The sequence below is a fragment of the Rhipicephalus sanguineus genome, chromosome 5 (genome assembly GCF_013339695.2).
Source record: "Rhipicephalus sanguineus isolate Rsan-2018 chromosome 5, BIME_Rsan_1.4, whole genome shotgun sequence".
Lineage (NCBI taxonomy): Eukaryota > Metazoa > Arthropoda > Arachnida > Ixodida > Ixodidae > Rhipicephalus > Rhipicephalus sanguineus.
This window is the reverse complement of record NC_051180.1, coordinates 2559214-2574719: the sequence shown is the minus strand read 5'-3', so window position 1 is coordinate 2574719 and position 15506 is coordinate 2559214. Positions and strand designations below refer to the sequence as shown.

The window sequence follows — 15506 nt, the reverse complement described above, 5'->3', positions numbered from 1 at the left end:
GCACTACTGTTTTTTCACCCTTCTTATTGTACGGAAGGCATCCATCGCACACCATCGACACGATACTTCCATACAAGCCGGATCCATCTGAGCGTGCGCCTATTTCTGCCACAACCAGGCTTGCTGAAGAGCGACGCTAGCTTGCCAAGACCTTTACGACGCATGAAGAAGAGCGACAGAAGAGCATTCGCGGTGACACCACCACTTCTGAGCCCATGTTCCTCCCTGGAGTGCTCGTATGGCTCTCGGTCACTACCACTGCAACTGGCCTCTCTACTAAACTACTGCCGAAATACGAAGGCCCCTACCGTGTCGTCCAACGCACATCCCCGGTCAACTACCTGATCGAACCCATTGAGCCATGTTCGGACATGCGCCTCGAGGGCGCGACATTGTGAACGTGGAGCGCCTCAAGGCCTACTATGACCCGCTCATAGTGACACCCTGTTAGGTCGCCGGCGGCTCCCTTTTTGTACCGGGGTTAATTGTGGTGAAGCTTTGGTACTGTGTAATGGGTGGTGCTCTCCAGCATCTTCTGGTGGGTCGTCCTCTTCGGCTCGTTCCTGAAAGAACGCCGCTCGCGCTCGGAGTCCGTGCTTTTGCCTTGACTGTCGCCACTGCGTATTGCCGCTGAGTGCTGTGAAATAAGTACCTTAACAATATATATATATATATATATATATATATATATATATATATATATATATATATTGTAGTGAAGAGAAAAGACACAACGCCCGTTTCTGGGCCGGCTGTTCTTTCTCTTCCCAGCTTCGTCCTTCTCTTTCTTGCACAATCCGATCGCGCGCCCGTGCCCTGTGCCATTCTTCATCATTACACTCGGCCACGCTGCAAGTATGGCATCCTGTGCACAATGTCTTGTCTTTAGCCATCCTGGACACTTCACCGACATTTGCAACAGTAATGTCTGGTGGTCTGCACTGACTGTACCTCAGTGGTCGGTCTTTCAAACGCTGCAGGCTGTCTGGACGTTCTTTAAAAGACATCTCCGGAGGGCGGCATTGGCTGTGCCGTAGTGGTCGCTGCACGCTTAGCTGACAATTTTGTTGCAGCACATTGGGGCGCTGGTCTTCATCCCCGTTTGCGCGCTGAGCAGGCATATACTTGCACAGCGAAGAATGCTTACAAGTTTGGACAAGCTGCGGAGCGTGGTCGCGATTCGACGTAGCAGCGTCTGCGTTGCTGTCCCTGCAATCTTTAAGTCTGCGGTAACAAGGACAAAAGGTGGTTTCTGGTGCCTCCGTACCACGCCCGTGCACGTGAACGCCAGCGTATCTTCGTTCCACGTCGAAACTCCTGAAGGTTTCCGAAAGCATCTCGCTACTTTGGTCGAGCTGGTCGCCGTCCGACCGGTCAGTGACGGATCCCATGACGGCGAGAGCCACTTCGTCTTGATCCGCGCGGCGCTCAGGTGGTATACCAGGTGTCAGAATAGAGCACCTGCCGTCGTCACCAGACTCGCACGTGGGGCTGCCGGAATGGTCGATACTGGCTCCGTCGACCTGGAGCGGAAGGCTTCTGGAATGGCCGATGCCGGCTACGTCTGCTCGGGTCGCATCGATGGCCTCCGTATTGGCTTCTTTGAACGAAGCATTCGCACCCTCGGCCAGTGACGGCTGTGATGCCAGCAAATGTGTGCCCGACTGGTCACAGAAGGTGCTTCTGGTATCAGCAGACACTTCGGGTTGCGGGCTGTCGAATTGGGACCTTTGGGCCGATGCGGTACTTGGAGTCAAGAGGCTGAGGTTGACTCCAGCAGAATCAACGGTGAGGCGAACTTCGCCAGAGAGGAGGTAGTCAGCCCCCAGGATCATATCAGCGGGCAGGTCCTCGAAGACGGGAACGCCGGCAAGGAACTTGCTCCCGGCTTCGGTTTGGAGCTGCAGGTCAAGCGCCCCGACAGGTAATGCGCAACCACCGAAGCCACGCAGGGGTGCCTCAGGCCATGGTTGGAGGTTCGCTGGGGCATGGCGTCGGTGCAGCGCCGTGCGTGGAGCGCCAGTTTGCACAAGGGCCGTAAGCTCGCCGATTCCGAGGACGTGGACCTGTACGGTTAGAAGCGACCGCGTTTGGTGGTGTGTGGCTTCATGTCGTGCATCTGGTGGTGTAACGTCGATCCGGCCACCGAAATTCGGCGGGAGGTCCTTTCTGTGGAATGGCGGTGAGAAGAAGCGGAGTCCGGTGTTCGGTCGTGGGCAGGCTGCCAAGCTGCATGTCGATGATTTGCAGTGTGCAGTTGCAGCCTCGAGGAGGTTCCCCTCATGAGCTGCGTCCTCGGTATGCGTCTGGTTCAACACGCAGGTGTCATGGCGAACCCGGCCGAAAACAGCAATGAGCCTGCCACTCCATTCGGTCCAGGAACGTTGCTTGACACCCTCGTACTTATGCCATGCTTCGGCAGCACCGCGAAGGCGGTCGAGGGCCACCAGCCATTTTTTATTTTCAGGCAAGGCATGGCGCAAGCCGAGCGCATTGATGGTCGCTACCCACACATCGGCGTCATCCTGGAAGCCGCGGAACACCGGTACTTCCGAATGCGTGGGATATGGTAAGGCGGCTGGCAAGAACCCGCAACGCAACGAAGCGAAGCGGTGAAGCTCTTGCGAGAGTTGCGTTAGAGCACGAAAAATCTCCCCGGTGCTCTCGGGTGACTCGCATGCAAAGCCAGGGCTAGCATCTGCGGAGGATACGTCAACCCCGGTAGTCACGGCGGCACAATCCCTTACTAAGGACGCGTGGACGGTGTCCGTTAGAGGCTTACATGATGACAGAGTCCTGTTCACGGGATCCATGCCATTGGGAGCGTTAACCGCGTTCCCAAAGAAGTGAAGCCCCGGTGGCGTCTTCGGGTGAACTGGTACCGCGGCGCCGGTGAACGAAATTCGAGCCGTCGAGGAGGCCTGGACGCCGTCCCCGGATGGCGTTCGCAGCGCCTGGAGGTTATGAGATGCCCAGGAGGCATAGACACCGTCCCCGAACTGTGCTTGAAGCGGTGGCAGGTAGGCGGGTTCCATAGCCAAGGAGGCGTGTACGGCTTTCCTTGGATGGCGGTCCGGGTGGCCGACGACGCACGAGCACAGGCGGTGTCTTCTTTAAGGCTTCGTTTTCGACGACTGCGCCATTGTAGTGAAGAGAAAAGACACAACGCCCGTTTCTGGGCCGGCTGTTCTTTCTCTTCCCAGCTTCGTCCTTCTCTTTCTTGCACAATCCGATCGCGCGCCCGTGCCCTGTGCCATTCTTCATCATTACAATATATATATATATATATATACAGTAGAAGCTCGTTATAACGAAGCGGGATATAACGAACTAATGGATATAACGAAGCAATCGTAATTCCCCTTGAAATTCCCATAGACGCCCATGTATTTAAAACCTCGTTTTAACGAAGCTAAAATTTCCTCGCAATGGATATAACGAACCTTTTTTTCCCCCACCGAGCATTTACTGATCATTTTGGTAGCCGGCAAGTCAATGTCTTATAGCGCGCGACGGTTTACGTCCCATCACGGATGCGGCAAATCAAAACTCGCGCCTCGCGCTGCCGAGGAGCCGCCTGCCAACACGCGTGTGCGCGTCTGCCTGCCTCCCCTTTCTACTGAAACTCGTGGACCCACCCGCGCACGTCACCCGGCCTCCCCTCTCCCACCGAACTCGTGGACCCGCCCGCTCTCCTGTTGCGCGCGCGCGTGGACGGCGACTGCGGCAGTGCGGGCCTTGTTGTTGCTTGCCGTTCGCTGCGTGTGCATTAGAACAGCGTCTCTCTCGGTTCCCGCCGCTAGACAGGAGATGGACGACGGAACGGCAAACGAAAGCGCAAAACGATTACAATCGAGCAGAAGGTGGCTATGTTGAAAGCCATTGAGTCCGGCGTCAAGAAAAAAGTTGCCGAAGATTTCGGCGTAGCGTTGGGCACGGTACCGCAAGCGTGTAATCGACTGAATTCTACTCAATATGAGCACGAAGCGCGAGACTACAATCGACCTCTACTGCCTCTACATGGTGATCGAGATGCTACAGGCTGCTTGGATGTCTGTAACAGCAAGCACGATCGCCAACAGTTTCCGGCATGCCTCATTTGGCGTGAACAGCGGCGGTGACAGCGAAGATATCTGTGCTGCCGCCAATGAGGGTGCCGCGGGTGACCAAGACCTGGCGTCGTGGGACGTTCTCCTTGACGCCGGAGTTGTGCTCGACTGCGACACCTTCTGCACGTACATGTACGTCAGTGCCGATGCTGACGCGGTGACAACCGAAGAGCTGACAGAGGCTGAAATTGTGCGCGCGGTGACAGGGGTGGTGAATGACGACTGTGACGATGTGTCGACGACAGCCCGGAGTTGGCGAATTTGATGTTCCGACGTCCGCGCAAACGCTGGATGCGACAGACCTGCTGCACCGCTTCTTCGGCGCTCACGATGACGGCGCGGACGGACTCGACATAGCGGCAGCGGCCGAAAAAGCCGTCATCCGCCTGAGGAAGACACGGCAGAAGTCTATTAAGGACTTTTTTTCTGCTAAGTGAGTCGCCAGCTGGCGTGCCGAGTTTGGCGTGAATAAAGTAGGAATTCTTTGCAGTTTTTTTCTTTTACTAGTTTTTCTCCGTGCGGACGGCGTTTTTCGTTTGCGTGGCGGGCTGCTGTGGGATTTGGTGGTCAGTACATCCTCTCTTGCGTGCTAATTGTCGGTAGAAATGGATATTGGCTATAACGAACTAATGGTTATAACGAAGTAATTACGACTCCCCCTTCAACTTCGTTATAACGAGGTTATACTGTATATATATATATATATGAGAGGTGGCACCTTCAAGAAAACTTCATTTATTACGTCGATGTTTCGGTCAGAGCCTGACCTTTCTCAAGACGTCAGGCTCTGACCGAAACGTCGACGTAATAAATGAAGTCTTCTTGAAGTGCCACCTCTCATACGGCAACCAAAGGCAACCACTCCTAAATTTTTCGTGCTCTCATACACCACCGACCAGGGGTGTCTCCCGGGGGGTGGGATTTATTGGGCTTCAGCCTCCTCGCCGCCTCCCCCCTTGAAATGTTTATTTTTTTTTTCGTTCTATTATACACCGCCGTCCGAAATAACCACCTTCACCGAAAACCACCCAGGATGTCGTCTAAAATGTGTTTTTTTTTTCGAGCACGACAATGCCGTGGACAGTTGAAAGGTACCGGAAGGTGACTTTTCTGCAATATTTTTTTCAACCATGCAGTTTGTGAAACAGGGTATCACTCTTATTTCTTTTTTGAACAATAAAAAGAAAATTGACTATGGTACGATTATTCCTATTTTTACCTTACTTTCACGCAGCCGGCGTCTGCCATTGTGTTCTTCCTAACCTAGAAGGTCTACAAGGCGACGCACGTTTAAGTACATTATTTTTTTAAAGACTAACGTCCCCGGGTCTAACTACTCTCCGTGCAGTTACTTCTACAAAGCAAGGTGTCGGAGCGGGCTAGTTGTTATTCCGTACTGCTAAAACTTTAGCACAAAAAGTGCACAGCGGACAAAGAAACGACGAGTACAAGCGCTAACCTCCAACTATCGTTTCTTAAAACAACACATAGATATATACCTGTCACATGTGATTACAACGATATCAGTCAACGCACAAGAGGAAAACCTAAACAAAAAAACAGCAAAACTACGCAGGACCAACACGTGCGGGTGAATTTAAGTAATCTAGTTCCTGTTCTGTTAGTGCGATGAATGACTTGCTGACGCCGCTTCCATTAGCAATCGCTGCCGCCTCAATGATGATCCTGGTGCTATCCTTAGGGTGAGCTGCCAACACTGTTGTACTGTCAAATAAAGGCACGCATTTGCATTCCGCGCAATGAGCCGCCAAGAAACCATCACAACCTTTTTTCACTCTCTGATTTTGTTCGAGCAATCTCACATTCAGGCATCTGCCTGTCTGTCCGACGTAACTTTGACCGCAGGACAAAGGTATGTTATACACTACGCCCTTCACACATTCAACAAATTCATTCCGGTGCCTAATTTTACAGCTGTTGGAAGGCCTTCTTACCGGACTGGTTCTGGCACATAACTGCGACAACTTATTAGGCGCAGAAAACGCAACTGAAATCCCCGCTCTTAGACCAACCTTTTGTGTGATATACCATGCAGGTATGGAATCACAGCCACTTTCTTACGAACTGTTGCCTGCGAATCAGTACACGTGTCACTGATCTTCGAAAACTTGCGCAACTTCTCTGAAACAGATACCAGCAGGCGGCGTGGATATCCAGCTGCCTTCAAACGAGCAATTTGCCCGCAGAAGCTTTCTTGCATCGAATGGTAGCAAGGCTTGGTCAATGCGTTGTGTAAAACAGGCACGAGCAATTCCGCGCTGGACCAGCTTGCTGTGTGCAGAGGCAAAAGGCAACACAGGTTTTTTTGCACGAGGCTCATATCTCTAGCATACATGGCTACTCAAAAAGGTCTGAGCCTCAGGTCCAAGAACCTCAGGGATCCGTTCTTTTTTAGCAGTACTTCTACAAGGCAACTTTTGGTCCTCACACATCACCTCGCCAGATGAATAGTCGGTCCGCTCACACACTGCATGCGAATGATCTTTTTATCCCCAGTCCAGATGAGCTGTTAATCCCCAGGGATTATTTTTCACATTTATTTAGCGCAAGGCGCGAATGCTTTTTTTCGCGTGTTGTTTTCCGTGGTTACAAAAAATCGCGCGGAAAAGAACACGACAAAACAATATTTAGCATTCCGTGTCTCACTGTTTTCGTTGTCAATGCGACCACTAAATACAAAATACTAAATACAAAACGAATGGTGTTCAAGCTGCTGTTCGTGAGACATATCCAGCCGCATTCTATACTCAGTGCACCAGTCCCTCCCTTAATCTGCTTCTGTGTGCGCCATCACAAACATCCGAAACTGTTCTCGGACTCTGAAGGCGACGTCAGTCTTTTTCCGTAAATCTTGTAGCCGCTCACACGTTTTGCGAAAAATGATAAGCTTGAGCTGTACTGAGTCTACAAGGCAGCGGCTCTTGGGACTATGCGAAGCGCGCTGGGTCGAGGAGCGCGATGCAGTGCTTCTCGACCCAGCATCGAGATGCAGGAGCCGTCACCAGATCACCAGCCGTCGAGCCGGTGTCCGGAAGCAAAAGCAATGCATTCGAAAGCGCGCAAGAATATTTTCGCAAAACCCTGTTCATTAAGTTCATGGACCACGTACTAGCCCAGTTATACCAACGGTTCGAAAAACAAAGGGCACTTCTAAAGTACTTTACAGTAATTGTACCATCCTCAATACCACCAATTCAAGATGATCGGGAGAAAGCAGCAGAAAATCTCCTGACAGTTTTTGCGCGTGACGTCGAAACGAGGGCTGCTTTGGGAGAACTGCGACTATGGTGGACAAAGTGGACGAACGAAGCAGGAAACCATCGCCCCAGTGCAGGAACCGATGCTCTCTCTCATTGCGACAGCAGGTTCTATCCGAATGTGTACAAGCTACTCCATATTCCAGCCACCCTTCCAGTGACCACTGCCAGCGCAGAGAGAACGTTTTCAAGCATGAGGTTACTTAAGAACTACTCACGCTCCACGATGTCTGAGGAACGCATGGTAGGCCTGGCACTTCTGTACGCCCACAGAAATGTCGATATCAGCGTGTCGGAAGTTATTGACCACTTCAATAAGCTTCCTCGCCGGGTGAACTTTGTGCTTTGATACCGAGCAGGACAAAAATCAGCGCAAACGAAAGGAAAAGACACTGCTGTTCCATAGTTGAGGTCAATGAGCCTGTAATAATATTGTTCCCCAACTTTTAAAGCTGTGAGGATTTTGCACCTTTTAGCAGTTAACACCGTGGCCTAATATAAACATACGAATACGGGCATCAGGTGGACATTAACAGCGAATCGACAGCTTCACCTTGTTCACTGAGAGGTCGGCATATGCGGCGTTACCAAACAAATTCAGCTATTGGGAAGCCATACTAGCGGCATTGTTTGTTACTTTCATTTCTCGGTTTTGTTCTTTATTGCTTTTTGAACTAGAAGCGACAACCCTCCTTTTATATTGAGTGCACAATTGTGGTTCGCACTTTTTAAACAGTTTTGAAATAGTTACTTTCGTCATTTCTGCGTTCTTCCATAATAGGTCTCTCCACATGGTGCGCCCGAGAAAGCAGCTTGGCCCAAGGACATATCAATTTCTGTGATTGTGCAGCATGTTCTTTTGCCTTATTTTGGGCATTATGCATTGTGATCATTGTTCAGTTCTGTATATTGATTGCATATTTAAATGTACATTTGTGATGTTTTGTGTAAGCATACTGCGAACTGTTTCCGGTGACTTATGTTTTGCCCGTATTCGAGGTGTACTTTCCCATTCTTGTTTTTCCCTGGCCGCATCATTGGTGCCAAAAATAATGAACATTATCCTTAAACAATGTGCACTAAAATATTTGATCTCGTCCTGGTTATCTTGTGGACTTCATTTTTTTGTTATCAGGCGCTTCTTTAGATTAAAAATGCTGCAGTTGCAAAGTTTACGCGATATTTCTTGTACCTCTTACACAAAAAAAATTAAAAGTTTGAAAAGATTGGCGACAGTTATTCCTGAAAAGATTTTGCGGGCATGCTAAAATAATATTTTTATGAAAAAACACATTTCTTACTCGTTCTTGACAGTGCGCAGCATTCAAGAAGTGATTTGCAGCACCTAATACAAATTGTCACCGGTAATACATGTTATTCATATACATAGTCGTTCGAAAAATTCAATGAGGAGGTCGCGCTGCAACGTGAGGCCCCCCCGAACGAGATTCCTGGCAACGCCACTGATATATATATATATATATATATATATATATATATATATATATATTCTCTGCCAAGATTGTTCCACATTACTTTAGTTTTATGCATATTAATTTTCAGACCTACTCTTCTACTTTCCGTATCCAGTTCATGAGAGTGAAATAACTAGAAGAATAAGGATGGGTTGGGGCTCATTCGGCAAGCATTATCAAATCATGAATGGTAATCTACCACTATCCCTCAAGAGGAAGGTATATAACAGCTGCATCTTACCGGTACTTACCTACGGAACAGAAACCTGGAGACTTACAAAGCGGGTTCAACTTAAACTGAGGACGACGCAGCGAGCGATGGAAAGGAAAATGATAGGTGTAACCTTAAGAGACAGGAAGAGAGCAGAGTGGGTCAGGGAACAAACGGGGGTTAAGGACATCATAGTTGAAATGAAGAAGAAGAAATGGATATGGGCCGGTCACGTAGCGCGTCGGCAGGATAACCGGTGGTCATTAAGGGTAACTGACTGGATTCCAAGAGATGGCAAACGCGTGAGGGGGAGACAGAAAATTAGGTGGGTAGATGAGATTAAGAAGTTTGCAGGTATAACGTCGCAGCAGAAAGCACAGGACCGGGTTGATTGGCGGAACATGGGAGAGGCCTTTGCCCTGCAGTGGGCGTAGACAGGTTGATGATATATATATATATATATATATATATATATATATATATATATATATATATATATATATATATATATATATATATATATATATATATATATATATATATATATATATATATATATATGTGTGTGTGTGTGTGTGTGTGTGTGTGTGTGTGTGTGTGTGTGTGTGTGTGTGTGTGTGTGTATGTGTGTGTCTGTGTGCGTGTGTCTTCTGAAGAAGATACACAAGAGAGAACGCCCTTAGGCTAGACCACCTGTTCTTGTTCTGACATCGTTTTTCTCTGCTTCGCGCTGACTGATCGAGCACGCGTGAGCGCCCGAGTCCCGGTTCCACGTTTCTTCGTTATACTCGTCCATGCCGCGACACTGCATGAAGAGCTCCGAAATTGTATCTGGCGCTGTCATGATGAGACACAAGCAACAATTTGTGTCGCTTGTGTGTTTACAATGGCGCAGTCTACGAAAACGAAGAGTTACGGCCACGCGGGTTGAGGACGGCGTCCAGGGCTCCTCCGCACCTGCTAACCTGCCGCCGCTGCCACCACTGTTCGGGGACGGCGTGTAGGCCTCCTCGGCGGCTCCACGTTACTTCAGGAGTGTGCTTAACTGGGCTGGTTGGTACATGATTAAGGCGAGAACAAACAGCGCTAAAGACGGGACCGAGAAGAAGAACGACAGACATTACTTCACCGATACCTGCTCATGACAAGGGACGCCGTTCATGCGTCCGTAGCCATGGATCCCAACGGCGTGAGAAATGGGACCACCGCGTACTCCACTCACAGCTCACCGGGCGCCTCAACCGTCAACGGCGTGGAACTATTGACTATTCTCAAGGAAATATATCGTCAGCTCGACCGCTCGCCGTCGGGGAACTCCGGGTTCTCGCCAGCCGCTTCACCGTCGTCGGCTGTTTGGGCAGTGCCGGCGTTCCGGGGCTTCCAAGACGACGTTTTTCTTTGGATTGAGACCATAAACTGGCTCGGCACCCACGATGCCTCGTCGGACCAACAAAAATGGCCGATTGCGATGGATCGCCTTCGCGATGCCGCCAAGGCATGACAATGCCTACGAAGGCGTCAGACGGCGATCCAGGTCAGAATGGTGCGCTAAGTTAACCAGTCGCCCGCTTTCAAGTAAATGCGACTCCCTCCTTGGTAACTCACTGTCTGCTGCGGGTAGCAGCTGTGAGACGCACAGAGTACACAGCGCAGCCTCTACTACCTTTCCCTCGCTCGATGCTCGAGATCATGACGGACAGCGTCCCGACTGTACAGCTGCGCCCCGCACCAACGTACCCTCTATCAGGTACCGAGTTCCTGAGGGGTACTGCGTCGATGGTACATCTGTGTCCTGCAGCACCTACACAGCAAGCGTCGCGGAACGCCCAGCGACAGACACCGACAACGGCCGCAAAGTGGGCTTCGCGGCCGAGGACCCAAACTCCGCGTCGCGACCCACTTTCCGACCTTACATGTCCGAGACCAAGACCGCCTCCACTCCACAAATGTCGACGACGAAAGCCGGAAGCTCATCACCACTTTGGCACTTGGAGGCGCCGGCTACCCTAATTGTCAACACGCTACCAGCTCAAAAGCCGGAGGAGCCCATGCCAACAATCGACATGAATGTGCTATCAGACCCGCCGGAGCTACGTACTGGAAGTCCAGTGCAGTCATACGCAGATGGTCACCTTGCGCTGAGCAAGAACCAAACTGCTGGTACAAGAGACCTGCCAGTACAGCCCATGTGCGCCGATGGCCTCATCACTGATGGCTTCCAAAGTCGCCACATCCACGACTCCGAATTCAATGGTTCCAGCATATCGCAGACGCGCGCCAGAAAGTACTTGCAGAGGCATTCCCATCCCGTTCAGCGATGTCTCTCTGATGAAGGCCGGAGAGACCAGCACGGCTGCAGCCATCGAACACATGACCCTGCAATCTAAGCGTCGCTCTCTTATGACCAAAATACGTGAAGTTTTGTCGCAGACACAGCATTCACATGTGTGCGGCGCTAAAGTAGGGGGCATTGATGACGCAGCAGTGCGGAAGCTTGTCCCGAGGTTGCCAAAAGAAAGTGCCAGCTGCAAGCGTTGTCTTCTGCCACTCACCACGTTAGGCCACAGTGCGACCGACGCCGTCAAAGACCACCCCGACACAGCCAGTATCTCCCTCCAGAATGTTCGTCAGCTTGGCCAAGTCGCGACCACCACAACCATACCAGTCACACGGCCGACCTATGTGACACAGCCAATGCCGACCGCCAGAGGCATCGTTGGCACCTCATCAGACCAAGTCGCTGTGTGGCCGAGATCGACCGACCGACCCGCAACAGTCAATGCGGCCCTACAGAGGCGATTTCGCAGCTAGCCTTTCAATGTCACAACGTGGCCGAGTGTATGGAAGCAAGAGCGGCCCTCGGTCCCTGGCGCGAACTCGGCTAGCGCGAAGTAGAGGTAGATGAAGCAGAACAAGAGCAGCCGGCCTAGCCTACGGGCGTTATCTCTTGTGTCTCTTCGCTACAGTATATATATATATATATATATATATATATATATATATATATATATATATATATATTCAGTATTAATGAGCACTAGCAAGAAACGAGCCCTTAAAATTAACACTTCTTGCCTATGTATATATATACTGTACGTCATGGCGACGCCGACGACAAGCGCGAGTGTCCATATTGCTACGTACCAGCGGCATCGCGGCCAAGGAGACGAAGAGAAGGACGAAACAGGCAGACGGGCGCGTGCTGTTCGCGTCGGTTGTGCTGCTCGCCTAAGCTGAAAACAATACAGGGATACGTATCCCTCTGAGTTGGTGTCTTTTTCCGTAACATATTTGGTGGAGGTGCGGGGTATCGATCCCCGTACCTCTCGCACCATTTCTATCGATACTTTCTATCGCAATACAAAAAAAAAAACAGGTATACACGTTCAGCAAAAGTGGGCTTGCCTGTTTACCACCATCCGCCTCTTGCCGACTTCAGTGGCGCCCCATATCCCGCTGAACTGGGTAGTCCGAAAGGGAGAGGTCCCAGCAGAGGACCTCCCTGTGCCGGCCCGCCGTTGAAGCCTGTCGGGTGGTGTGTGGTTGTTCCCAAGTGCTTCACCTGCAAGCACAAACACTGAGCGGTTTGTTTCGGCTGAAAACAAACGACTTTCACTATTTTGCACAAACCCGTTGAGTCGGCAGCGAGGTCCTTGGGAAATTAAGCACTACTCAATTTCTTAATGCGTGAGGTGCCCAACTTGTTTTCAGATTTTAAACCTGCGGACCGCTGCGGGTCGCAGTGTAACGGCGCGCCGAGTTTTCAGCCGTCTATAATACGGGAGCTGATATTGTTTCGGACGTCACATGGGTGAAGGATAAGATTGGTTGCTTTGTTTTTATTTTTACCGCAGAAGAAAACGCGTGCGTCCGCGCTTGTCGAAGTACCTGGTGACGCAGAGATCAACACACACACACACACACACACACACACACACACACACACACACACACACACACACACACACACACACACACACACACACACACACACACACACACACACGCACACACACACAAAAAGCGTGGCCTCCACTATCAGCCGCGCGCGGGCGGGGTATGGCGGCAACTAAAGTAAACAAGTTTTAGAAAAACGATAACCTTGCATCTGCGGTAGCTCCAATGATGCAACTCGTTTTGCTTTAATTATGACGTGAATGATTTATCCTAGTTGTCGCCTAACCACTTCATAGCCTAAATCGAAAGACCTGTTCAGGGACTTTTAAAAATACTGGTGACAAATTTTTGAAAATGAGATAACTCGTGAAATCGGTTTGTGCTGACATATACACACCATCCACGAAGCATAAACACCAATTGTAGCCATGCACACGCTTAAAATATATTCTAATGTTTGTGCCGTGCATAAAAGCGCTAAACGCAACACGTCACGACATTGACATCAACTTGGTTCGGATATAAACTAAGAACCACAACAGGGGCGTAGACAGATATTTTTTAGGGGCGAAGCTTCTTATAACGTCGCCTGGTCGATCGTCGCTCCGTCCGGCGTTCCCCCGCCGTCGCGTCTCCCGTATCATTCAATAGATGGCACTGTCTCATAGAGATGCATGCAAACTGCAGTTGGGTGACGATATACTAGATGGCGCTGTCCCATAAAGATGTGTGCAAGATGGCGTTAGAGGTGCCACTGCTGTCAGATTAGCTGCTGCGCCCGTTATCTCTCATTCTCCTTGATCGTCGCCGTACGTGGAGGAGTGCGCTTGCCGGATCGTGCTGATTGGCGCACCGTGGACGACGAGGAGCGCCGGGTGCGGAAGGCCGCTGCGTCTCGTGCTCGTCGGCAGGATCCCGAGGTGCGAGCTCGAGAGGCTGCCGCCTGGCGCCGCGCGCGCTTGGCGGCGGCTTCGCGGGCGCGCACCGCCTCGAGATCCACCTGGCGCTGCGCTCGCTTGGCGGCAGCCTCTCGATCCCGAGAAGCTCGCTTGTTTGGCGCTCGCTTGGCGGCAGCCAGGCGGAGCCCGAGACGGTGCGCGCCAAGGACGCCGGTGCGAAACGGGCTCAACGAGAAGCGGATCCCGAGACCATGATTGCTTCAGGAGCTTCGCCCAAGCTCTTCATCATTCACCCGTGGATATGCTGCAATTTTTTTAGGGTGGAGGGTGGTGATCTACCATACTTTGTGTATGGTCGTGCGTGCGTTTGTATGTGTGCGTGTATACATACTGTTACGTTTGGCCCTGGAATCCGTCATGGCAGACGCCATTGTGCATGCACCTGTCAGCCACAAAGTATTGCCCAGGTAACGGCACTTGGACCCACATTTTTCTGGAAGGGGCTTAGGCACGTGTGGTCGAATGAGCTAGGCATCCCGTCGTGGTGACGTTACGAGGAACCGGGCCCGGTGTGCTCAACGTGAGACGCAACCATTGGAGAGGTTCCCATCGAACCAAGCCCCGTCTGCACTTGAACACAGTCATAAGCGTTGGCAGGTGTTCGAGACAATGGCTGTCAACTCCTCCGAAGCCATCGACACCCTCCCCTCCCCCCTCAGACTTAACCTCCTCGCCTGGCGTTCACCGTATCGAGTCGTCAAGGCGTGGTGCTGGATGTCTTCATTGTGTGGTGCACTTAGGGGAGACCCACGCCGTGGGAGGCGCTGCGGTGCCGAGCGCTGCAGGTGAATGTGAGGAAAAAACTCGTTACTCGAGTGTTTACCCCTCAGCTGTTCCCTTCAAGCTGCCTTGAAAACGCGTTGCCTTGCTCGCACGCTGCACGGGTTCTGCACATGTTTTTCATAATTTCGCGTCGCGCGCGGTTAGGATGTACACGCTTCTGTCCGCGTAGCAGCAATTCGGTTAAAGGTCAGCGTCTGCTCAGCCATGTAGCAGATGCGGAGCAAGTGATAGCAGACGACGCCGTCCTCGTCAGAGTGAAGTGCATTTCGCAAGCGAAGGACGACGCTGTTTACGACGTGGAGTTAGTACAATGTTCTGTACGTCCATAATTATATACCTGTTTGATTTGATGCTTGATGTGTGAACTATGCGCCCTCTATGTTTGCTAATGGATTACGGGTAAGGCCGCTTCTCGTGCTTTAGGTTAAGCGGCCCTGGAGCAGTGACTGCTATTAGTTGGGATACCTTAATTTACTAGCAGCCATTCGACTTATTGAAAATTAGTTCTGCGGAGTGGTGCGTACCGCACTTCACTCCAAAAATAAATGGTCTCTTTGGGGCTTCTTTCTGTCCTGCAACGAAAATTGACATCTATCTCGCGTGTCCTTCCTTGCGTTATCGGCGTTCTCATAGCCGGTACTCGCGAGTTCACGAACAGCGTGCGCACTATCAACGTGACATAGCATTGTTAATAGTGACATGACGAGCGCCCAACTTTCAGAAAAAAACTTTTTTTTTGTGCAGTCTGCGTGGGGGAAGAGCCAATTGCTGTCAATGCATTTTATCTTGGTCAC

General features: G+C 50.9%; 1 protein-coding gene across 1 annotated transcript in view; it reads right to left on the bottom strand.

Moving 5' to 3' along the window:
- Positions 1–12461: 12461 nt before the first annotated feature.
- LOC119393123 (galectin-3) overlaps positions 12462–15506 on the bottom strand; it is a 113145-nt gene continuing 110100 nt past the window's right edge. Inside the window, exon 3 of the mRNA XM_037659948.2 lies at positions 12462–12635. Within this exon, the coding sequence (XP_037515876.1) occupies positions 12483–12635 (153 nt within the window). The 3' untranslated portion in view covers positions 12462–12482. The remainder of the gene's footprint in view (positions 12636–15506) is intronic.